Below are 26,050 nucleotides of genomic sequence, written 5' to 3' on the forward strand. Positions count from 1 at the left end.
TTGTCACCTTGATAGAAAACTATAATCGAGCGCCCACCCTCAGGGCTTTCAAATATGCCACAGAGCATGACCGAATGCGAATTGTTTAATTGTATCAAGCATAGGTACACACCCGCGCTGTCCCAGCTTCTGCAGATGAATAACATTTGTTGGTTCCCAGTAGCTTTAAGTAGTTTCTTGAACTTTCACTGTGTAGAGCCAAGTTAAAGATAATGACCATCTATCAGTCTCATTATGAGCAAAGAAACTCTACGTGTTTTTGGTTGCTTTAATGTTTTTGTGTCTTGTTTTTCTCTGTCATTTTGTGCACCAGTCAGATCTGCATTTGAATTAACAGTTGATGAACGTTGCGAGGTTGTCTGCATATGTCTTCAGCACTAAAGGCGATTAAAGACACAAAGTTCTTACACCAAAAACTGCAGCACTTTTACAGTTTTAGGGCAGAAGTGCACAAACAGCATAGCAGACGCGAGTTAAAGTGAATTCCCTCTGTCCTTGTTTGTCTCTCTTGAATGACATCAAGGGAAAAAAGGCGCACTCACACTGTGTCTAGGAGCAGTAATTAATGCTGTTAATTTGGGCCCGTCCTTGGCTGCTGTTTGGGTCCTGGACCACACTGGTCTCTTTGACCCTGTCTCGCTACAGGGGACCACCAAAGCGTAGAGGAGAAGCTTGCAGCTTCAAAGCCGATACTCTGGGATCCTGAAAATAGAACAGAGCTCCTGTATGTGAGTGAAGGGGGGGGGAAAAGTGCAGGACCATATGCTCTTCCTTCTGGCCGTGAAACAAGATGATCTAATTAAATCAAGTGCTAAGTTTTACATGAGTGGGACAAAGCTTCTCCTGCTGAGAGAAGGTTCAAAGTCATATTGTTAGCTATTCCTTTTTGGCCCTGAATTCATCAAATTGTTGCAATGCCAAGAAATCTTCCTTAAAGCATTCTCACATATTAAGTTCTCATCCATCTTCACTGACACATAAAAAAAAAAAAGATGTGCCGTTCATGTGAATATGGCAGACTTTAATATTTTTAATTTTTTACTTTGAACATTTTTCAATCTGGAGACATGTGAGCTTTTTTTCGCCTCTGAGAATCTCACATCTTCTGAGAAAGTGAATTTCACGTCATCCCAGATGTTTATCTCCCCAGTGACAATAGCTGAGAGGAACAAAGGAGATGCACAGGACGACGAGACTAATTCATTCTGGGCATGCTAATGATATCTGCTGACACCTATTTGAATATTGTTCTAAATCTGAACCAAACTCATGCGTTATTTACCTGCATTTCTGCAGGGAAAACATCACCGGCTGTGTGTGGTGTATTTACACATCAAACATCTCCCTCGCTTCCCCATCACTGCTTTCCTTTTTTGTCTTCTAGCTTTTCCTGCAATCCTCTCCCCATCTGCTCTTATCATTGAATTTACCTCCTCTAATCCTTTTTACATTGCATTTCTATTTTACTCGTCTTGTCTTAAAACTTTACATCTCTCTCCCACGACACGAAGGACATTCTTATCTTGTGATCCTTATCTTATTAATCCCATAATAATCATCATCTTAAAATTAGACCGTAGCAAATGAGTACATTTACTACATGTGCTCTACTACTTAAAATTAAATGAGTACAAAATAGCAGAAATGCAGAACAAAGGCATCACAGCTTTGATGAATCCATCAGCAGCCCAAACTTTAAATGCATGAGATAAGCTCAAATACTGAACAGCGAATGAGGAAGCACTGACATAAATAAATAAGATTCGTAAGATGGTGGCAGCCCTCGTTCAGCCTCTTCACACCCGCACAGGTGTTGTAGCGATGTGTGGGCATGTACAAACTGTGTGTGACTGACATTTTCTTGACACTCCTGGCAGTTTTGTTGCACATTTGAGATCTTTTTTTGATTTCCTTTGAACCACAACTTGTTTTTGTTTTTAAATGCTTGAAGAATTATATCCTCATTTGTGTCCATCAAACTCTCTTCTGTCCTGGCAGTGCAGTTACGTTTCATACTGCCTCAATCAGATGCCTATATGCAGTATTCTTTCTGAATTTGGATGTTTATCTGCAAAAAACTACATAACATAATTTTAGTTGTGCACTCCAAGGTTGTTGCTGCCATTGACAACACCAAGGTCATTTTAGTGTTATAAAAAGTAGACTCATGGTGTTCATAGAGGTGTTGACTTCATAAATTGGAGTCAGTATTTACAACTCCAGTAAAGTCATTCATGGTTTCATAGTGATATGTTCAGATGGTGTGCTAATCCCGGCATAGATGGGATTTGTTGTCTTTATTTTATTTACTTTTACATTTGAAGGTTTTGTGTAGGACATTCTGAACATTTCTATATATGTATAGTTGTTTTTTTCCCTCCAAAACTGATACCATTTTTCCAGATAATACACTCTAGTAGTGTAGATTAGATGTAGTACCTGGATGCACTAGGTGGAGCATCTTATTGTTACTCCGCCAAAGGCAGAGTTATGCGACGATCGGTGTTGGTTTGTCTGTCCGTCTGTCCGCAAGATTACTCGAAAATGGACTAACGGATTTGGATGAAATTTTCAGAAAGATCAGAAATGACACAAAGACCAACTGATTAGATTTTGGCAGTGATGCAGTTTATAGTCTGGATCCACAGATTTGTTAAAGATTTCTGTATCACTGCGAGATACCGGCACGGCGTCACTGTAACTATGACTACAAGTGAACGCTACGTCAGCTGCCTGCTAACGATCACATGATTGATCCTACTACAAATCGACTGCTATGGACTTATCGGGACTTATCCATCGGAAATGATACAAGGAACAATTAATTAAATTGTGGGGGCAATTCCTGCCACCTGCTACATATTTAGGACACACGGTTTAGTATCTGTACATAATGTACACATGCATAACACACTCCTGTGCTCAGTGCAACATCATTTTGTTTGTAGAGAGATCTATATTAAATGGTCACATTCTATCTTGCCGTGATTTCTGATCATCAATAACAAATAAACAAATGCTGTATTTTTTTTTTTAAAAAGCTGAATTTTGGACAATGCCATGTGGGGGAATGGACAGCCTTGGCGGAGTACTGCGCTCTCTGAGTGCTTTTCTTGTTTAATCTCATGTCCCCAGATCTCACAAGGTATTTGGGAGCCATTGTACTGCTGAATGTATACATGACCCGAGGAGGTGGTCATAAGTGCTACAGGCAGTTCCATGTTGGCAAGCAAAGAGCATTGTAGGGTTTGCCTAGCAATCGGCGACCATGACAAAGATTTCTGGGATGCCTAATCAGGGTTAGGGTTAGGGTTAACCCCAGTCTGATCTTTGAGGTTGGATTGGGATAATAATATAGAAAATCTACTATGAAAAGATATAGTTATTAGCTTTCTTGGTAGAATTCTATATGTGTTGTAACGGGAGCTTCTGTGTTCTCTTTTAGACCAGCTGCACATGCATTAAAGAACACTTGAAACTGTTAGCACTTCCTACATTTACAGTCAGACTGAAAGCGACTTCCCACATGGTATTGTGAACAACTCTTCCAATGGTTCATTTACAGCAACTTTAAATGTTATTTTTAAAGTAGTAAAAATCAATCAAAGCTGTTTTTCATTAAAAAAAAAAATTGCCACTGGTGCACCAGTGTGGGAATGTCACCACGGAAACCAGATTTACTCTGGCGTACTGCAAAATACAGAGAGATCTACTTGATGCTGATTGTCTTAACCAGCATACTGTGAGCTAATTTGGCAATGGCTGGAGTGTAACGGATGTTTTTTCTTGTGTAAAAGTCTTGCATTCCAGCTTTGACTGTCATTTCTATCATCTAATTGGGACAATTAATGACTACAGGCCTGCAGCTGTGATATGGTGGGTGGAGTCAATCATAAAAATACAGACTGATAGGACATCACAGCACGCTGAAGATCGTTTGAGGCTCATGTTTTTGCCTGTTTTTGTTGTATCTTTACTCAGATGTTGAATTACTTAACAAATTTATATGTTTAGACTGTCTTCAGTTGGTTTGTTTCATGCTAAATTAAAATTGATCATGTTTGTTAAATCTGTTTAATGAGATGCTGCCATCATTTTGCAAAATTTCATTTTTGATGTTCAGTATATATGTTCAGGCTACCAGGCTCAAACTGCAACAGCTTATAAACACGGTGGTGATATTCGAGAGATGCAGCTATGCGTAATGCTTGGGCGGCCGGCCCTAATCACATTAGAAAACCCAACAACTTGAACTAGAGCCCCTCCTCAATCTCAAAGTCTATTAGAGCAGAAAAGCCTGTTATTAATATTCCAATATGTCAGTGCCTGTGCTGTAACACTATCTCATTCTCTCTCCACTATCTGATTCGTATGTAAGTAGGTCAGTGGTGCCGGGGCCTGGCTATGAATGGGCTCTGTTAGCTGAACATCCACAGGCTCAGAGCAATTACACATTAACACTGGGGCTCCGTCCCGAATTTCCTTTTAAACATGTGACGCTTGACCCCTCAGCTCTTCCTCAGCCAGCCAAGACCACACATTAACAGCACTTTCTACATTTAACAATAATAATTAACCTTTAATGTGCTGTACAGAAGGTGTGAATGAATGTGTAACGGTACTTTTTAGAGCCGCCATTAAATGCCTTATTGATAGGACCAGTCATGACATGGAAGAAGAAGCCGCAACCGCAGCACGCACAAAAGTTTCTTATTTGCTAAGTGATCATAGAACAGAGGAAGCAAATAGCAGCAGCTGGGACCAGATTAACGACACCCAGAAACACATTAACAGCCTGTTTGGATTTTATTCTGTTCTTCTGGGCTGCCTCTGAAATGGCCTGCGGTAGTTGCAGACAGAGACGCTCTTTGTCACCAAATGAACCAGTCACACACACAGCGTCAATAATAAATCCATAGTACACCAAACACTGCTCATCCAACTGTTCCAACCAGACTTTTTAGTTTCAGCTGCTACTTTAGTTGATCCCAAACCTCGCATTCTTTTTTTTTTTACCGTTTCTTTAAAAGTTTACTGTTGACTTTTTGCACTACAGAAATTCAACACTTGCAAAGTATTCCAGAAGCATTTTTAGAAAGATAATTGCTGAAAGTCTCTTTACATCCCCAGAGCAAACAATATATCAAGTGTTCTGATAATAAAAAGAAAACAGTGTTGCTGTTTCCACAATCCTGCATATTCTAGATTTAAAATTTCAGAGTGTTGCTCAGCAGCAGACATATATTGATTGGGGTATTGATTTAAACCAAAAGTGCTGATTAGTCAATTAGCTGTTTCTTTATGGTATTTAGAACACATATTTTAGCACAAACTAGTTGTTTTTACTTAAGTATTTCTGTGGAATCAAACTTTATTCTTGTGTTCTACTACATTATTGCAACAGGAGTCATATTTTCCAAATTAGAGACCCCATATTATGCACATTTAGAGGTTCATAATAAGATTTTCTTTTTTGTTTGCATACTTAATGTCCAAAAAAAATTCTCATACTGTATGTAACTGCTGCAACACTTCTTCTCACCATTGTCTAAATAATTCTGTTTTGGCTCCTGTCTCTTTAACACCACCCTAAAAAATACCCCAGCCTGTTCTGATTGGTCGGCTGTCCTCACAAAAGCAAAGCAATGCTGATCACACTGTGCAACCCCAAATCTCTGAGCATAGAGATGTAGCCGTAGCAGATGCAGCTGTAGTGAGGAATTAGTAAGCGACTGTGATACACTGCTCATTTTTTGTTTGAGGGCCAAACTAGCTGCTAGGTAGGCGGTATGTAAATATGCAACATAGTGATGTGAATAAGTAATTGAAGAAAAGCCTGGACTTCAGGCATTTTACATAAGTAAGGATCAGTGTTTTCTGTGTGAGAGAATAACTCCCTTTGGGGTGGACTTCTGGCTATGTCAATTTGCAGACCTTTTACATGCACAATAAACTATAACACTATAAGGAAAAGAGAAAATCCCCAAAGGCATAAAACTTAAAGATTCAGCATTAAAGCACAAAAAAAAACAGAAGCTTGTATGGTAAAAAAGCCACTAGATCATTCCATTACAAAAAGGAAAAAACAGCGTCTAGTTGGGAGCCCTTGTCAAATTTGTTGTTTGCACTTGTTACTCTGTCAAGGAGGTGGTTTGTCTGTCTGTCTGTTTGTTAACGACATTACTCAAAACCAGATTAACGGATTTGGATGAAATTTTCAGTTAAGGTCAGAAATGACACAAGGATCAACTGATTAGATTTTCGCAGCGATGTGGCTTATAGTTTGGATCCACGGATTTGTTAAAGATTTCTGTATCATTGCTAGATAGCGACACAGCGTCACTGCAACTGTGACAAGTGAATGCTACGTCAGCTGACCCCTGACAATCACATGATAGCGATCCTACTATAAATCGACTGTTGCGGACTTATCTGTCAGAAATCATACATTAAATTGTGGGGGTGTTTCCGAGTCCCATCAATTCCCACCGCCTGTTAAATATTCAGTTCACGCGATTCGGTATCCGCACATATCGTACACATTTATATCACATGCCTGTGCTCAGTGCAACGTAATTTTGTTTGTGGCCACTTTGTATGGTGCCGTGATTTCAGCCACTGGAAATGATACAGCGATTGAGCAGCCTTGGCGGAGTACTGTGCTCTCTGAGTGCTTTTCTTGTTTAATCTAATGTATCCATATGTCACGAGGTAGTTGGGAGCCATTGTACTACTGCATGTACGCAAAGCAGTTAAGATCAGCTCCACCATCTACAGCACTAATATGACATATTGCTTAAGGCAGCAATAGAAGAAGCTTTCAGATCCTTTACTTAACTAAAAGTACCAATACATCAATTGAACAATAGTCCATTGTAAGGAAAAGCACTGCTTTAACGTTGTGACACACAAATCTGTTTTCAGTTTCTGGACTTTGCCTAAAATCTTTGATATTTGGTGAGATGTTGGATCATTTATTGAAATTAAATCTTGTGGGATCTTACAGGACAAAAAAAAAAATCACTATTTGATTGAGCTGTTAACAACTCACAGACATCTCAAGTGATAGCCTGGACTACACACTGCTTTTTGTAAGCAGCCAAAAAGGTCGGAGAACACTGGTTTAACCTTTAAAAGTGTGTTGTATTTTAAAAGTTTGTTTTTTATCCATTGTGTAAAATCTCCAACCTAAAAGTCAAAGTAAAGCTGCGAATTAAATGTAGTGGAGCAGAAAGTAAAACACCTCCCTCTGAGATGTGGTGGAGTGGAAGTTTAAAAGAGGGAAAAATGGAGATGCTTGACTGAAGCACCAGTACCTCAAAATTGTACTTAAGTGCAGTACTTGAGTAAATGTACTTAGTTACTTTCCATTATTGCTCACAGGGGACATACTTCTGTGTGAGAATTTTTTTAAAGTCCATTTTGCTGATTGCAACGAAGACTTTTAGTCATACTAAAGAATTTTTACTGTCTAAGTTTTACTTATTTCATCCCTGAGCTCTTTGACTTGAGCTGCTCAAACATTACCGGATACACTAAGCACCTGGTGATGCATTTTTTTCCACTGTAAATTCCCCCAAATACTACATTGCTCCAAGCACATTTGCATGTCCTGAATTGATCCCTGCCTCCATCCTAAATCTCACCACATCCTCAGTCTGCCCTTCCAAAGTGTCTCACAAGCCTATTACACCTGGGTGCTGTTGTAGTCTGTTGACATATCACCTGTTGCCATAATTGGAGGGACCTAAATCCCTGCCTTGTGTCTCCCCTCATCCCCAACCCACTTCCCTGCCCCACTTATCACTGCTGCCATTGTGCGTACTTCTGTGCTTAGATGAGGAATTAACTTTTCGCTTTGGTTTCTGCTTTACTCGTGCAAGATGCTGCCTCAGTAGAATCCATGCATTCTGATCGTTCTAAATCCTGTAAACACGGCATTAAATATTGATCACGGTATCATGCAGAACAACTTTTTGTTTATTTATTCATTTATTTACCGGTGCTAAGCTTAAATGCACACTGTGCAAGTTTATTTTTTCTTAATGAGACACTCACAGCAAGTCATCTCCACCAGCACAGTTTTGATCAAAGCTTTGCAGATTATTGAAATTAGTAGCGCATGATGGAGTTAAAACACATCTTTCATTATAATGATGGCTGAAGAAGGCTTGCATAGGATACATATTTGCAAGTTCCAAGCAGTGTAGAAAAATTAGCTTGAAGTACATACTGCACATTAGCGGTCCGAAAATGCCTAGCCATGGAGCCGGTGTTTGTTGGAGGCATCTGCAGGGAATTATCCATGGATGAATGCAGGTATGATCAGATGCAGGCTGAGATCTTCCCTCTGTGTAGTATCTGTGGAGCTAGAATTGTTTGATACTATTAAAACACATTGTAGCGCAACTGATAAATTTACCTATTATGCAGGTTAAGCAGACAACCAATCATTCATTAAGCATTTACACTGCTCAGTCACAATATTAAGACCTGTGTAATGTTGCAAAGGCTCCTGCTGTGCCATGAAAACAGCTCTGATCTGTGGACATGGTACATCCAAGTGCGTCCTGGATCCTCTGGGTCTTTTGTTCTGGTGCATCCGTGGATGTTTGATCAGACTGGGATCTTGGAAGTTGGGATGCTCCGCTCTTGGTCATGTTCCTCAAGCTGCTCCTGAGCAGCTTTTTACAGTGGGGTAGGGTGCAGCGTCCTGCTGAGGAAAGCCACTGCTGTCGGAAAGTGTGGTTGACATTGTGAGGTGTACTCTATCAGCAGCAGCGTTCAAGTGTCAAAGTAATATCCAGATGAATGCTAGGACCCAAGGTTTCCCAGCAGAGCTTTGCCTTGTAAAGAGATGATCAATGTTGTACACTTGGCCTCTTGGGGTTTCTACATTGTGGCTGATTTAACCTTAAAGACACATTATCTCTCTCTCTCTCACTCACTCACACTCACACACAGGTTGTAAACAAGAACACGATTTAAATGGGTGTGGCCAAATGCATTGCATTGCTGTGTAAAATAGCATAATAACCTTTAGACATTAACTTTGTTCTCCTGTGTGCATGTAAAGAGGGGGCCTCTTACACTTACACTATGGTATCATTTAACATTTATTTTTTTATTTTAAATAATACAATAAATATACTACAAACGAACATTGGCTTTGGTAGAGTTACAAGTTCATCATTTTCTCTCCACTTCACAATTGTGGACATGACTCATTGAAAAACTGATGGATCCTGACGAGTTAAAAAACGTGGACTGGAGATCATGTCACGCTACAAAGTTATAACAAGAGAAAAAACTTTACAATTTCATGCATACAGATAGGTTTTAATGCTTCAAAAGACATACAAGAGTGGATGGCCACAGTAAACTTGAATTTATTGACATAAAAACCAATATATCTTCTATCCTCTTATCCTTACACAGGTTTGACAAGACTGTGAAAAACAAACAAAAATAGACAGACGAACAGAAATCTACAAAATAAAACAAAAAAAATAAAATAAAACAAAAACAATGGCAGCATCACTGCTGGTTCTGGAAATTTACAAAAAAAAAAAAATATCAGTTTGTCCGTTTTTATTGAGAGCGTTAATTTTGGGTGTACTGCATCACAATGAAAAATAAAGCAAAAGATCTACAAGCATATTTAGTTACCTTAACAGAAATGGTTCAAGTCACATATTTGAAGATAAAAAAAGGAAACAAAACAAACTTAAGTATGAAGAGCTGTAAAAATTCTGTGGTAGATACTAGTGGTCATAAGCATAGAGAGTGCATAGTTTGAACAAAGAGCAGTATTACAATAAGGGCAAAAATAGAAGACCAACAAGCAATTTTTTGACGCTGCATGATCAAACTTATTCCATCTGGCTAATCTGGTGACTTCTGTGGTTAAATCAAGATGAACTGTTCAAGTTGTTTCCCATACACATAAAAATGATTTTAAGCCACGTCGAGCCACTTAAAGCTAGATGTATAACCTTTGGTGGAAGGGTTTAGGGTCTCGTACACCAAACAAAACTTTGGACCATATCCCTTTGGCCCAATCACAACATGTCCACTTTTCAGCTCCATCAGTTTGATGTGGCACAGATGATCCGACAGCAAGAGCCAACAACAAAAAACAAACAAACAAAAAAACTGCAGCGTCACAAAGCAACGATACGCAAAGCCAACAGCACCATCTCAGTTTCCTCTCGTTATTCCAACATTTGGTACAAGCGTCGGACACGTTTTCTTATCTGTGCGGTCCGCTGAAGCAGGAGATATAACATACGGCGCCATGCTGCACTGATCTGCGAGTGGATATGTAGAGAAATGGCATGCAAACACCACCACTGAACATTAAAATAAAACTAAAGGATGCAGCTAAGATCCACCTGCGTCAGACGTGGTGGTTAAGCGAGTCAAGGGGCTGCTGGTGATGGAGTATTATCGCTACAAATTTTTCTTTCATTCAAACAACACATACTAGAAAAATACATAGCACCACAGAAGAGAGAAAATAGCACCTAGGTTTTGATTTCTTTGTGTTCTCATTAAAATGTGACATCATCTCCCACCGTAGAGTCAGATAGATGAATATTTCAGGAAAAAAAAAAATACAGAAGCTGTTTATTAAGTTAATGATATCGCCACCAAAGTAGGTGTTCAGTTCAGAGGGCACAAAAGGAGGAATGTTTTTTTTTTTATCCGTTTGTCTGCAAATCAACTGTCACATAATATCACAGAGCTTGTTTTCGTCTTTTATTTCCATTCCGTTCTTAAATTACAAGGCGTGCTCCACAACTGCAAAAAGACAGGACTTACCAATTTTTTTTTTCCTTTTTCGGCTTTCAATTTACAAGTCGAATTTCCTCGCTTTGTTTCTACATTTTTGAGATGTTATCCCCGTATCCATGGTCTCCTACCTCACAATTAATAAAGTCACATGCATGTTTTGAAGCCAGAAGCAATAAAAATTACCAGGAAAAATATACAGAATGTACTTACAAACATAAAAATCATTTATATATATTTATATATATATATATATAAGGTCCATTCCAAGAGAATGGGTAGACAATTATGCACAAACGAAGCTCCCTTAGTGAATGAGCAAACAAACCAACAAAAGACAAGTGGAAAAAGCCAGGGAGATGAGGGAAAACATGAGATCAAAACTAAAGAGAAGAAAAGAGCCAAATCAGATGGAGTCCATGGCAAATGCTGTGACCGTCTGGAACGGCTGCAGCTCTCAGGGTCGCCTTCGTTGTTTTGGACAAAAGAAAGTCAAAATCAAGTGTGATGGCATGGGGCTAGGTTGTGTGTGCGAGTGTGCTGTGTAGGAGGCAGGATCTGACATCCAGTTTCAAAACTTGCATGTGATGGAGAAGGCACACTGAGGTTTCAAGGTTATTTTCGTTTTCCTCTTTTCCTATAGAATTTCACTGTACTTTCAACTTGATTTCATTTTACTCATACTTGTTGCTTTATGGAAAAAAACAAAGTTACTTTTTTACAAATAGAATTGTCCTATTCTTTTTCAATCGTTTTTTTCTGAGAAAACAAAAATATGCTTTTTTTTCTCCATTTTGCTCAGTAAAAAAAAGTCTTAGCCGATGAAACAGACAGGCCCCACTTCGAATCCGAACTTCTGCGTGGAACCGCCAAAATCGTTGAACATGATGTCCACAAATGGCACCTGTTCCACCTTTGGTGTGTTGATCTCAAGTACTGTCTTTTCATAGCCCTTTTTCAACTGTCGAAGAGAGAAGGAGGGAGGATTAGTGTGTGAGAAATATTCTTTAAAAATAAAAGCATCACAAGGTTCTGAGTAACTGAGCCTCTACAAAGACAACAGAAACAGAATTTTCTGACAGCGTTCATCAAAGGCACTGCGCCAGCCACCCAGAGACACACAAACCCACACCCGCATTTAATCGACTTACCGCACAGCCATCGACCAGGGCGCGGATGTAGGGGTTGTTATCGTACGACATCTCCTCATCGTTGGAGCCCAGGAAGCGGATGGCCTTGTCGTAGTTGTCCTGGTCTTGGTCGTGCCAGGCCACCGACTGGTAGCAGTTGTACGTCATGTTCTGCCTGGCTGCTGCGCTCAGCAACCGCAAGAAAGTCATCTGGACCACGCCGATGGGGTTGCCCTCTGCATCCACGTAGGAAAGCTGCAAAGAAAAACAAACACAGATGGAGTTAAGCATCAAAAATTTAATATCAGGAGGAGGGAAGAGTGCAAAGAATGAGTGGGCCAAGAGGAAGAACATCCTGAAGATACTTAAAAGATTTACTGACACACCGCCACATCTATATTGTGCACTGTTTTCGTCGCTTGGGAGTCATTTTAATTTAATTTATGACAAGTAATTTACATTCTTGTTTTACTGCCGTGTTGGGATTTCTAGGACGTGTTTCTTATTGACAACGGAGTCAATAAGAGGTGTCGACTAAGGATACAGAGTAAATATACTACCATGCCCTGTGGCGGCACAGACAAAACTAATAGAACTTCATTTGCCAATAATATAGGAGCGCATACTGATCTAGCTAATAAAGTATCAGGCTGGCGTTAATCAAGTTAATAATCCCATGAAAAGACCCAAACCAACAATGTAGGAGTTTGTCTCTGAATTACTTGTTTTTGGCAAAATGCCCGTTCATTCATACCGTGGGTGTAAATCTTTGGAACTAGACTGCGGGACTTTTTCATATAAATTAACATCCGTTACGTCCAAGCCCAGTTCACACAATGCTGATTAAGCCTATCAGAAGCAGGTAAATCTTTCTAGCTGAGTTTTAAATCTGCTTTCTGTCGTGACACTCCATCACTCGTGGACCAGCAACAATGCATTTTATAACAACCAGCAGTCACTGCTTTGGAACAACTGTAGCAATGGAGGGGGCTTAAAGTAATTTTGATGGAGGAGCAAATTATGGATAAACCTGGGAGGCATCAAGAAAAGTTTGAAAAGCTCCAGGTAAAAACAAAACTTGACGTATAGTGGAAGGATTACAGTCAACAGCAAAGCATTCAAGGCCACAGTGTTTTTGTAATTACGTCCACTGCAAGAAGGGGGACACAAAAGTTCTGCACTACAGATTGAAAAGCAAAACTTCTAGTTGTGTTTAAAAATATCTGTACACTTTACCCAGAAAAAAGGACAAATCTAAAAAAGGTATCTTTCTTGTGCAGACTGTTTCTCATCAACATAACTGAGGCTTTGCTTCCCTCTCATCTTTATCAAATGCCAATTTCAGATCTTAAAATGTCTTTTCTCTCACTGCACTGATCTGCACATTGTGGAAAACATCTCTTGAAATAAGTGAGATTTATTAAAAAACTTGACTGGCTTCTAAATGAGCCTGTAAAATATATCTCACTGGTCAAATTCATTTCTCAACTCTTCTTCGCTTCACATTGACTTGCTACAAATCTAATAAATGCAGGAATGTGTATGTCTCTGTTCTTGGCATATCTGGACCACCGTACATACATTCTGCTTCAAACTCGGCAGGTGCGTTGCTGGGAACTCGAGGAGCTGCAGTGTTGGGTTTGAAGTTATTCGGATGATCGGTCGCCATTTCTGGGGTCTTTTTTCCAGACTTACCACTGGCTAACATTACTGATGCTAACATACCTGTAAAGGGGTCAACTGCTCTGCTTGTGTTAACTGTTTGTGCAACTTTGTAGTCTTTATGCAACTGTATCGGTGACATTCCTAACCCTTAAGCATCAATTTTAAAAAGCTACATTTAAGGACAAGAATGTCAGAAACAATGCCAAAAAAACACATCATATTCTAATGTTTTCACTTTCAATGACTTCTCTCTTTTAATCGACATCGGTTCTGATCATAGTTATGAAATAATCATTTTCAGGATTTCAGTGCTTTAAATGCCATTTTGTGTGCATGAGTGGAAAATTCTTTATATATATATATATATATATATATATATATATATATATATATATATATATATACACCGGGCTTTGCAAAAGTTCTGTTACACTCGGTTTCATGATCTTTAGAGGCGTTTACATGTCGGAGTGAAAAATTCCATTAAATAAACTGAAAGTTCTACCTTATAGGCAGGTGTCCTTAATACAATTTTTTTTCTCCGGTGAAGCTGTATCAAGATGGAATTCAAAAGAGTTGAGATATCTGCTCTCCTTCGTGCTGAACATCAGCCAGATGACCGTCCACAGAGTCGCGGAGAGGCTAAAGAATGGTGAAGATCTTTCAGGTCTTCACCATTCTTGAAAGATCACTGAAAGATTTTCACCATTCTTGAGCCTCTCCGCGACTCTGTGGACGGTCATCCGGCTGATGTTCAGCTGCTTGGCTCTGTCAGACTTGTTGTGGCCAGCATGAAGGAGAGCAGATATCTCAACTCTTTTGACTTCCATCTTGATATAACTTCACCAGAGAACAAATTTGTGTTAAGGACACCTGCCTATAAGGGAGAACTTTCAGTTTGTTTAATGGAATTTTTCACTCCGACATGTAAATGTCTCTAAAGATCATGAAACCATGTAACAGAACTTTTGCAAAGCCTGGTATATATAAAATCACAATCTAGGACATGTCAATGTTGATCCTAATGCACTACTATTTTGGTTACTTTCATGACCTTAAGGACAAAAATGTCCTCATCAAAATACACACCTTTACCAAATGTTATGCCAAATGCATTAACATGGCCAAAATGATCCAAAAATCAAAAATGACAGGCACAAAAAATGGCCTGGTGGGTGCACGAAGGTTAATATGATGCGCACTGCAGCCGAGTAGATGAAGAATTGCCGGTATGCTTTTTGTTTTCTGTTTCAGTGCACGTCTGTGTGGATGGAAGTTTTTATTTATATTTGTTAAACCTTGTGGTCTGCTGGAGCCTTCCTGTGAGGAGTTTGCATGTTCCCTCCGTATGACATGCTTGGTCGGTTCATTGGGGATTCTAAACTGGCTGTAGATGTGGGTGGTGATGGTTGTCTGTCTCTTTGTGTTAGCTCCTATACTCTGCATCTCCCCCAACGTCAGCTTGGATTTTTCACTTATTTTCCTATTTACTGCTCCATAAGGTTTTAAAAGAGAAGCATATGAGGACAGCCAAAAAAAATAAAAAATCCTGTGTTTATCCCAACGCTCTAAAATTGGACAGGGTAATTTGTCTTAGAATGGTTTATTCTTTTGCAGTAATCTCCAAATAAGAAGATGATTTATTTATAATGAGAAAAAGAAGACTATTGTGAGCAGCAACATTTTCCTCTGGGAGAATACTGCAGTTTTTGGCAAAAATAACTAAAAAAAAAACATCAATAAGCACATTTGTGCGGGTCTATTTTCACCTGCAAAGAAATACAGATTTAGCGCACTACTCAGTATTTGAAGTATTTCAGGTCTATATCAGGCTTTAAACACACAATACTCATTAGTACGTTAATTCCTTGTTGGTTTTGGTCTTTTATGAAATTAGTTGACAATGTAAAAGACATTAAATATTACCAGCCTTATCATTAAGTACAAATATGTATAAATGTTTAGAAGAGGAGAACTGGTGCAGAATATTTCCAAGGACTAATGTCTGGAAGCTGCACCGATGTTAAAGGCTCAATGTGGAGCATAACTAAACACTTAATTTAAATCTAAATGATGTAATTATGTAAAATGTACAGCCAATATCAGCAAATTATGGCAAAATCATGAAAACGTGATTCTCCTAATAGGAAATACGCTGCAGTAATGATATGTTAATTGCTTGTTAATTAACCTATAATTAGCCCAGTATCCCGCTTTTCAAGCTCATGTTACAGAGTACTGAGTTTTATCCCATTAGGCTGATTATAGCACTTTGTAAATCTGATAAGATTTAGCCGATTTGGAACCAGTCACAGTTCATTTTAATGTCCGTAAATGACGGACTATCTGCATACCAACCATCAGGAATCCATTAGATCCGCATGGTCGCTTCGTCTTTCAGACAAACAGGACTTACTGAGAGTAGAGCACATGCAGAATCCATGCCATGCAGCCAGAGCAGCAAACCGTGATCTGAGAGTCTGGAGGTGTTCTTACTCGACTTTGTTCTTGCACATAAGCGAATGCTCACTCACAAACACACGCGCGCTCACACACACACACACACACACACACACACACACGCATATAAAAATCCAGAGTGCCGACACTCAAACTTGACATTAACAGAGAGAGCTAATCATCATCCCCATCTATTTGGGCAACAAGTTAGTGCCAATGATTGATTTAATTGGCTAATTAATCACTGGATATACACAACAAGGGCTCCGTTGTGTAATATATATCTACGAGTGTCGGCACCGTGGCTGAAATTAAAAATCGGTTTCATCCTGAGTGGCTGGGTACTTCCATGCTTTCCTGGCTTACCCCACCACTCTTCATCTCCCCCCTCCCATCCTTCCCTGCCCCGCTCAGCGTGTGGATCCAGCCCGACATCGCCAGAGAAACATTACCTCTTCATCATCACAGTCGCAAGTCAACAGTGACTGAGTACCCAGAAGCCCCTGGGTGGTGACTGAGTGCCTGACCTGTTTGACTCAGAGCTACTCTGCCGGATATAAGTAGTGTTTAAGGGAGACACTGGGAATGTGAGTGCAGCTGAATGGCGACAGCAGAGAGGAAGTGACACTTATGTTTCTCTATTTGTGGAGGATAGATGACCTGCTGAGGCGAGAACTTGTTGGGATCAACAACTCAAAAAACAAATGTGTAGGAAGGAGAAGTTTAAAGTGAGGCATTCACTGCAAGATGGTTTGTCCACACTATTAAATCAGCCATCAATGGGTGTACTGAGGCTTCCTGAGTCATTGGAGTGTCAAGGCACACAGTCACTCTTAAGAGATGCTCTCTTAATGTAGCAGAGGTATGGCAGAGTGGATAATATAGTCTAGAGTTTTCACAGTGAAACGCCAATACATCGTTTTCTGTTTGTTAAACTCCATTAGATGCCGAATATATTTCTTCATCACATTTATTTCTTGCCTGTATACTCCACAAACCTCTCCTCCATTTCTGTGTAAGAGCATCGCCTGTGTTGTTGGACTGAAGCTGAGTGCAGCTCGTGCTGAATCATGCACCCCAATACTGTAACAACCAACAAGCAAAGTGCCAATACATACTTTACACGGCAGAACCAGAACCATGCAGAGCCTCAGGCACACAGAGTCCAGGCTTCAGCCAGGACTCTGGGACCACAGGCAGGGCCACTTACCAGGGAACCTCTCTTGTAGTGACTATACCATGTGCCTGGCGAGTCTTTGGGCCATTTTGCCATTTTGCTCTGTAAAATATAAGAGGCATTCAGGGAAGGGAAAGGGACTTGGGAAAGTCGGGAGTCTTACCAGTTTACCACGTTTGAATTCACTGAACCAGGAACCAGGATTCTCCTTTACCCAGGATGTGAGCCTAGCCTGGGGGCATGGATCGATAAAGAGGCAGAGGAGGAGGAGGAAAAAACAGCAGTATTAAAGAAAGGAAACAGATCTGACAGAAATCCCACATCCCCTCTCAGCTTTTTTTTTTCCTCCCCTTTCTCCTTGTGTTTGTCCTCTGAGGAATCTTCAAGACCTGAACCAGCATTCGCTAAGATCAAGAAGACCAACTGGACCAGGGCAAAAGATTTTTGTAACACATTATGCCATTTTGTACAGTACAAACTGTAGCTGCCAGCTAATTGCTGCTGAAAAATTCATGAGTACACAGTGATTAATTAAGAAATGATCGTGTGCACGGAGCTCTTACGGCGCGGCCTCTATCCCTGCTGTTCAGTGTTAGTGCTGCACGGCCATGGTGCACCAACTTTGTTATGCCATTAAAAGCTGTGAATTGGCCAACGGGGCACGGCTCTAATGGTCTCAGCCATGACAATGATGAATTTCTCTATAATTACCGAGCAGGGTTTGATATGAAAGTGTCATCAATAGCCTAATGCATTAATGAATGATGGGCCGGAGATCGCTTATCGCTGGGGGATGGCATACATTAGACCCATGCTGCCTTGAAGGTGACCTTCACTCTGTTTTCACCGGAGTGGACTGAGCAGAGGAGAAAATATATCCTTGCTGTGACTTTCTCCTTCTCCAGATTCAAAGGTAGAATGTCTAGTGTTGCGACTGTGATTCTATAAAGCGTGTGGACAGTTTAAGTACGTGCTCTTCTAATATCTGTGCCAGTCTGAAACACACGCGGGAGTGTTTTTAGTCTCTGTGCAAAGACTGACAGCACAGGCTTTTCTTTTCACCCCTGACACAAATGAGAGCAGCCCGTCACCCGCATGCTATAAAAAGTCTGCTTCATTATTCTGAGCTTAAGCAAACTCCAGCTCCTCTGAGGCTTGGTGAGTGGGATCATTAAAATGGCTGTAGCAGTGTGCTATTACACAACCCTCCACTTGTCAAAGACAGTGTTCCCAATGTTTCACCACTCCGCTACTCTCCTCTCCTCTCCTCTCCACACTCATGCATAATGAACCAAAAATCTTCTCAATGTGCCCGTCACCTGCCAGACACTTTTACGGGTGATAAAGTCCTTAATGACAGTCTCTCTAAAAATGGCACTAAAAGAATAGAGCGTGGATGAGTCAGAGTGAAAGTGTGTGTTTGAATGAGAGGCTCGTCTCCCCGCAGTTGTACCAACTGTCCGAACTACACTGAGATTTTCAATGTTTGTACAACAACTTGGGTCCTCAAGAGAAGTGCCGGGGAGTCCTGGTGAATCATCTCCCAGTTCTTCTCGGTAGCAACACGCCTGATAATCTCATTATACTGGTACATGAAGAGGTACAATAGAGTTACTCTTGCAAATACTGTTGTCTTGAGATGTTTGGGTTATTTATACAGCATGCACAGCAGTTGGTCCCACATATGAGAAAGAGACAGTTATTTGCTTATCTTGAGTGTTCAGCTTGCATTAATTTAATGTCAATCAAATCACACACTGTAGACTGAAAATAACGGCATTTCTTTTTTCCAATCCCAGCATTTTCTGCTCACTGTGTGAGTGCTGCTGTACATGCGGCCAGACTTACCCCTTCAGACTTCTTATCTGGGAAGATGCAGCTTTCTCCACCTGCTGTGAAGTTGCAGTAAACCATGAAGGAGTCCCGAGAGCAGCCCTGGTTTGGATCAATCCAGTACTCACCTGGAAGGATGAAGAGGGAGAGAAAACATAGGCAGAGAGAAAGAGCAATTATAGAGCAGCAGCTAAAACTGGATCCCCATGCTGTAATCGTTCAGTTCAAGGCAATGTCTCCCGCTGCGTGGCATGTGCTTGGGTTTTCCACAGGAATATCATGTCACTGTGTCTACAGAAGCCTCTGAATCTATGCTGTGTTGATGTTGTTTTGAAGGTAGAAAGTCACCAAATCTTCTTTGCATTTGTTTAGGGGAAACAAGGTGGAACACAATATACAAGACATTCTTAAAAATTATCATTTCTATTTAATTCTGCATTAATGACACAAAACTAACACATTCTTGTAATTTTCAAGATTATCCTTTGCATTTTGCCTTCATTTTAGCACTAGTCATTCTAAAGGGAGACAGGAAGCCAGGGTAAAGAGAGGGAATCAATTATGTGGCACACGCCTTACCCATTAGGGCAACATCCCAGTTTAATATGGTTTAACCCACATTGATCTTTGAGAAGTAATTCTTGATCCTAGATAACATCATTGTCCTGAGATGGATGATACATTGTGAACTGCAAATGCTTTAATAGTTGTAATAAATTGGTCCATCTCTCTGCAATTGCCATGCAGCTGTGATGGATAAACTACTAATACTGTATATCCAAAACAAAGCATGCAATCATGATTGATGACAGATTTTCTCAAGCAATCGATTAATCCTTTGGTTTCTAAAATGTCAGATAAGATTATCTGTAGACCAAGGGGATGTCATGAAATGGCTTGTTCAGTTTACCATCAGATAAGATAAAGTAAAGCAGCAAATTCTCACAAATGACAAGTTGGAACTGAGGAAAGGAAGAAACAGCAGTTTTTCCACAGTGAAAGATTCTGCTGTAGTCAAGCCTGGAGAAGGTGCCTTAGGTCAGGAGTGCATCAAGATCACGCTCAGTGTTTTGTCCAACATTCCCATTGTTGTGATTTCATCCCTGAGGCTCGACCACTCAAGGTGAAGATCTAGTCTAACAACCTGAGGTCGTGATTACACATGTCTCATTTGGTCAAAACAACACAATGGCTGCTCCCTATTCACCCCATGCGCTCAATTAGGCTTGCTTCAACTTCTTGCGCTTCCCCATAATGGAATTCAAGTGTCGAGATTCTCGTACTGGCAGAGTGGAGGAGGTTCAGTGGCCATTACAGATTGTTCTGGACCTGCTTGAATAATGGGACATTCAGGGAGCGTTACAGGTGTCGCATGAGCACTAGGACCGGGGCATTGTTGCACAAGGGGGCTAATTTTAAAAAAGGTATGATTCTTGGTCTTTATAGGCACAGTCTATATTATATATCCATATTTTGATCACATAGCTTTATATATATATATATATATATATATATAAGCCTCTTTACTGAGCAGGGTATATTATGTGAAGTACTAAAATCTGCATTTCAGTGATTTTTGGTGGCATATACTATTTGTGTCTCACTTGGCAATATGAGAAAGCTACACATACAACGGATTGTAGTACCCAGTAGCAGTGTTTTTCATTTCAACATTTCTAGCAGGCTGCTGTATGAAGAATAATTTCAGTGGAGAAATTAAAAACTGTGGAGGAAAAGGTTCAGACAATGCCTCTTTTTAGAATAAATGTGCTACAAACCATCGGGGAAATCAGGGTGGCAGAGCTGCAGATCCTTGCAGGTACGAGCGGGGTTGCCCTGTGTGCCCAGTGGGTGCTTCATCTGTTCAATCTCCAGCTTAAGGGAGTTGAGCGAACCGAAGATTTCCTCCATGCCGTCATCGTAGTCCTTATAATTGGCATCCACGGCTGCATCGTCCACCATCTGGCTGGCGTCAATGTTCCTACGCGATCTGCCCTTAATAGGAGCCTGGATGGGGAGTGGGTGGATAACATCACCGGGTGGGCCCTGTTATGGAGAGATGAAAGAAAGAGACAAATGTCAGTTAGAGAGAAGGATGGGGAATTTATAATAGCCGTAAACCAAGATGCTAATGACTTAAACTAAGGATATCAGACAGAATAATGATACAATTCCCAAACAAGGGCGTTTACTTACAGGAGGTCCAGGAGGTCCAGGTATTCCACTCTCTCCCTTTGGTCCAGTTTGACCCTGTGCAGGATAAATTAAACAAATGCTTAACACCTGCAAATGAGTTTATGGGGGTCATGACAAATGCTTGTTGTTGTTTTTGCTTTCGGTAAATTACTTACCGATGACCCTTTAGCACCTTTGGGACCTGGAGGACCCTAAAGACACAAAGATAATAAAGTAATCAATACTGGCTCAGAAATGACCCAGCCCTGAGTTACCCACTTGCTGTACTGTGACACATGAAATGAGCAAAGTCTTACAGGTAATCCTGGAGGGCCGATGGGACCGAGTGGACCTGAAGGACCAGCAATACCCTGAAGGAAAAGAGAAATCCATAAGTGTTGTGTGACAAAAGAATGAGCCTTGTTTATTCCTGAACTAACAGTATCGACTGACATGAGGGATATTAACACCGGTGACTATATTTTGCCTTTGCTAAATTAAAAAGACCAAAAATATTGAATAGACTGTCGATAACTTTCAATGGGCTAACTAATGGCATGAATATTGCTGCTCCAGGGCAGTTTGTTTTGCGTGTACAGAATTACAAATGCATTCTGTGAGCATGTGCGGGCCTTTTCCCATGACTCCAGTGTTGTTTTATTTACTCACAGTGTCTCCTTTGGGACCAGCTGATCCTGAAGGACCAGGAAGACCTCTGTCACCCTTTTCTCCCTGTTCACCTGGGGGTCCGATAAGACCAATGAGACCCGGATGGCCCTGAGGACAGAGACAAACATACCGGTATAGACATTATCAATACAGCAGTCAATAATACGTCACAAACATTAGCACCAAATATATCTATCTGGCACACTCTCCAATCATTAGTGCAATGATTTCATGGCCGCTGGCAAACAACAGATCTCATCAGTTACTAAATCCATTCATCCATTAGTTTCAGTATTACGCTAATGCTCTAATTAAACATTTCAGGTCAGCTGGGCAAATACTTGAGTGACTCACTTTTTCTCCTTTAACACCAGAGTCTCCTTTCAAACCAGGTAAACCAGGAGGGCCCTGTGAGAGAAATTTCACAGTGAAGAAGAGATAACAGTCTTTTAGATCAGATCACATATTAGATCAGATCACATATTAGATAACATGTGTCAGTTCAAAGGCCAGGAGGAACTTCTCCTCACCATAGGTCCAGGAGGTCCGTCTGGGCCTGGAGCACCAGGTAACCCTTGCTCTCCCTGCAAAGAAATACCAATTATACAGTTACTTTCAACCCCAGCTCAAAGGAAAACACTGTTTCTATAAATAACACAGACCCCTTACATCCTACACAATTTTCACTTAACATGCGTCCTTTCTGTTTAATGAATATTGTATATGTATACACTGTTTCATCAACACTACACAACATGGAGATATGATCGTGATGAAGTGTTGCGTGGGTGAGAAACTCGCTACTTACAACTGCGCCTGGGATCCCCCTGAGTCCTTCAGAACCCGGTTTGCCAGGTGATCCCTGAGGGCCAACGGGGCCCGTCTTTCCTTGGGGACCTTCCAAGCCAGGCTCTCCCTTTCACACAGAAACACACATACCATTGGATTGTTGCTCATTTGTGGGTACTTTCATATTACAGGCACACAAAGTAAACAAAAGAGGCAGAAAATCTATCATATCTTGGACGTTGTACCTTGGCTCCTTTCTCTCCTTGTCTTCCCTCAGGTCCTGCTGGTCCAGGAGACCCCTATTTCAAAGAAATACATGACAAAGATTAGTATTGTGTGATATAAAGATAGAACATTTTTGCATTTTGACACTGACAACCTTTTATAAGGAACAGGAACAAAGAGCACAGGACAGTACTTACTCTCTTTCCTGGTGGTCCAGAGGGACCAGACTCTCCAGTGGGTCCAGGTGAGCCCTGGTTTATAATAAAACAATTTTCACTTAAATTATAATCTAAATTTTTCCAGTAATGACACACGGCACTGTAGAAAATTTAGACAAACACTCACGGCCTGACCAGCTTCTCCATCATCTCCCTTATCACCAGGTGGACCGTCTAAGCCCTGCATCAGAATTGAACAGAACCTTAATCATGATACTCTGCACTAAAAGCAATGTAAAGACGAGAGTCTGCACAGTTAATTCATAAACCAGTCATACGTACAGCTGGACCGGGCTCTCCAGGGGGGCCAGGGTCACCGGGGAAACCACTTGGACCCTGACAATGAATAAAAGGTGCATTGCTTTATTTTTTTTTTTTTAGATGAGATATTTACTTATATACCTCAATGATCATCCTTTGTGTGCTGATTTATGCTCTAAAAAACATTTGCTGAAGCCAAAGGTGGAATAGAACTTACTGGGCTGCCTTTGGGACCATCATCTCCAGGGGGACCTTTAGGACCGGGAGGTCCAGCAGCACCAGCTGGACCAGCCTCTCCCTTTTCTCCTCGCTCTCCTCTTGGGCCCTAGAAAAATATGCAGCATGTTAGCAATTCTACTTAAGAGATGCTATTAGAAAACAAGAGGGAAACAGCAAAGGCAAGCTGAATGAGAAATAAATGGGCTATTTGTTGTTCATGGTCACTGTAGATGAAGGCTTTTGTAGTTAAATCAACAAAGATTAATCTTTTTTTTAATTACTTTCCCACGTCTTTTCATTATTTGTTGGTTCTTATATGAAAATGAAGAAAAGTAAGTGAGATAACTCACTGGTGGTCCAACTTCTCCCTGAAGTCCCGGCTCTCCTGTTTCACCAGCATCTCCCTGATCGAGGAAGGCGGGGAGGAGTATTAGTGGGCGAGACAGACACATACATTATCAGTCAGGTGATTTGTTGATCCAACGTTGTTCTAAAAATCCCATCATTTACAGCAGCTCTCACTGTCCCTGCGCCCTTGTCACCAAAATGGGAATAGAAAGAGATGACACAAGAGATTTCAATCCATCAAGTGCAGCCAGATTGGGTGGCTGGAGCACAGAGGGCGCTGACCTCACTGTTCTCCCTCGACCCTGCCCATACATCTTGTCCTCTTCCTCTCGCCTTATTGGATAGTCGCCCTGTTGACTCACCTATACGCCAGACACTATCGTTACTCACTGTCACATAAGCCTACTGTCCTCCCTGCTGGGTTTTTATTGCAAATGCAGTCTGCCGCATCTGTTTTGCAGAAAAACGTTAGCCCATGTCACGTTTGGGAGACGGGGAGCCAATCGATAGTTCTGCAGAGCCAATGACAAGCTGTGCAGGGCTGTGTTATGATAAGCATATCTAAATTCCCTCTGGCATGAACAGCTCTGCATTGTGAACAACAACCGATACTCTAAATTAGTGTCTGGCTGTCTTCCAAAACCCTCTCTTGTTCCTGTCAAGAAATCCACTCTAAGCAGGTGATATGCCTGTTTAAAAGCATGACTGATCCCAGTGTATTAGCAGCGTAAACTGCTCTTTATGCAGTAAGAAGCACTGCACAGGCCTAGATTCTATCCCTAAGACAACCTGCTTAGGTCCGCCGAAGAGCTGCTGCTAAAATCTGCTGAGAACAGGAAAACCGAAAGCATGAAAGACAGCTGCTCATCACAGATATATGTGGGATGTGTTTACAGAAAAGGCCTGAGCCTCTGTTGCTTGCCAGGTCCCTGGGCTGGCTAATAAAATGCCAGATCAGCTAAAGCGCGATTAGCCCAAAGAACACTGTGCTTGTTTGCACAGGAGGAAGATGGGCTATCCTCAGGGAGACTATAAAGGAGCAAAAGGTGATTCTATTGACTGAAACAGATAAAACAAATCACACCATCACTATGGACAGAAACTGATGAGAAAGTGCACAGCGGTGCATTCTAGCGGCTGCAAAAGCTGCCAGAGCAGGCCTTTCATAATGAAACACCAGCGACAAATAAGAGCTGTAGCCGATTTTATGAGAGTTGACTTCAATAATGCATCCATCATCTTATCTTAGAATTGCAGTATGATGCCTTTGAGTATTTATTCATACTCTCTCCACCCAGAAGTACTGTTGGGAATGGCAGCCTGTCCATTAGATTTGGTGTGCATCACTCACACTGTGGTAAAAAAATATAATCATGCCCCATTTAAAAGGGTATCATATAAATAGACATGTGAAATATTAATGGCTGCAAAAGCCTTGTAAAGTGGTATCATTCACAGTCTTTACCAAAGAACACTCGAATAAACCGTCTAACACGTTATTTCTGGCTCTTCCCAAAGTGCTGCTCGGCTCTGAGAGAAAACGGTTTCTCTCTGGAGTGTGGGTCCCAAAACACAAAAGAAAGCATCACAATTATGATTATATAGCCATCAAAATGTGCCAGCAGACTCTCCAACATTACCGAAAAGTGGTGATTAAACTGGAAACAGAGAAGAGGCTTACCTTCTCTCCTACAGCACCGGGGTTTCCAATACCACCAGGAGGTCCCTGAGGGCCATCGGCTCCAGGGGGTCCTGAGGGGCCTCTGGGGCCAGGGGGACCAGGAGGACCCTATGGGAATGACAAAAGCCGGTTAAATTTTGAAATGATTTCATCTGCATTCTGCTTGCAATGTAAAAGACTGAATGACAATCAGAATGTGTATAAAATAGGCGCTTACCATTTGACCAACGTCTCCAGTTTCACCTTTCTCACCAGGGGGACCAGGCAGGCCCTGAAAAGTTTGAAAAAGATTTCAGATTTAATTTCTTAACCCTCTGAACCCCAAAATTCACTGGCGGGTTTTAGAGGCATCTTGGAAAAAAAAAAGAAGTCAAAATAAGGCTGGAAAAACAACCTGCTGCTCTGT

At 41.0% G+C, this 26,050-nt stretch overlaps 1 protein-coding gene and 1 long non-coding RNA gene across 8 annotated transcripts in view; one reads left to right on the plus strand and one right to left on the minus strand.

Moving 5' to 3' along the window:
- Positions 1-26,050, plus strand: part of LOC110950501 (uncharacterized) — a 267,362-nt gene that overhangs the window by 237,003 nt on the left and 4,309 nt on the right. For all 5 annotated transcript variants that reach the window (XR_007937416.1, XR_007937418.1, XR_007937419.1 and 2 more), the window contains one exon: positions 21,906-22,035. This is a non-coding gene — a long non-coding RNA (uncharacterized LOC110950501). The remainder of the gene's footprint in view (positions 1-21,905; positions 22,036-26,050) is intronic.
- The window catches only part of col5a1 (procollagen, type V, alpha 1), an 87,665-nt gene continuing 70,988 nt past the window's right edge, over positions 9,374-26,050 (minus strand). The window contains exons 47-66 of one of the 3 annotated variants that reach the window (XM_022193114.2): positions 25,862-25,915; positions 25,645-25,752; positions 23,966-24,019; positions 23,614-23,721; positions 23,418-23,471; positions 23,263-23,316; positions 23,115-23,168; positions 22,938-22,991; positions 22,712-22,819; positions 22,434-22,487; positions 22,258-22,311; positions 21,904-22,011; positions 21,552-21,605; positions 21,411-21,446; positions 21,256-21,309; positions 20,838-21,105; positions 19,075-19,187; positions 17,260-17,328; positions 11,946-12,179; positions 9,374-11,755 (exon numbers count right to left, since the gene is read on the minus strand). In XM_022193114.2, the coding sequence (XP_022048806.1) occupies positions 11,609-11,755; positions 11,946-12,179; positions 17,260-17,328; positions 19,075-19,187; positions 20,838-21,105; positions 21,256-21,309; positions 21,411-21,446; positions 21,552-21,605; positions 21,904-22,011; positions 22,258-22,311; positions 22,434-22,487; positions 22,712-22,819; positions 22,938-22,991; positions 23,115-23,168; positions 23,263-23,316; positions 23,418-23,471; positions 23,614-23,721; positions 23,966-24,019; positions 25,645-25,752; positions 25,862-25,915 (1,839 nt within the window). In that variant the 3' untranslated portion in view covers positions 9,374-11,608. Of the gene's footprint in view, positions 11,756-11,945; positions 12,180-17,259; positions 17,459-19,074; positions 19,188-20,837; positions 21,106-21,255; positions 21,310-21,410; positions 21,447-21,551; positions 21,606-21,903; positions 22,012-22,257; positions 22,312-22,433; positions 22,488-22,711; positions 22,820-22,937; positions 22,992-23,114; positions 23,169-23,262; positions 23,317-23,417; positions 23,472-23,613; positions 23,722-23,965; positions 24,020-25,644; positions 25,753-25,861; positions 25,916-26,050 lie in introns of those variants that run through there. The other 2 variants (XM_022193113.2, XM_051938111.1) reach the window with 2 other exon arrangements.

The sequence above is a fragment of the Acanthochromis polyacanthus genome, chromosome 18, assembly GCF_021347895.1.
Source record: "Acanthochromis polyacanthus isolate Apoly-LR-REF ecotype Palm Island chromosome 18, KAUST_Apoly_ChrSc, whole genome shotgun sequence".
NCBI lineage: Eukaryota > Metazoa > Chordata > Actinopteri > Pomacentridae > Acanthochromis > Acanthochromis polyacanthus.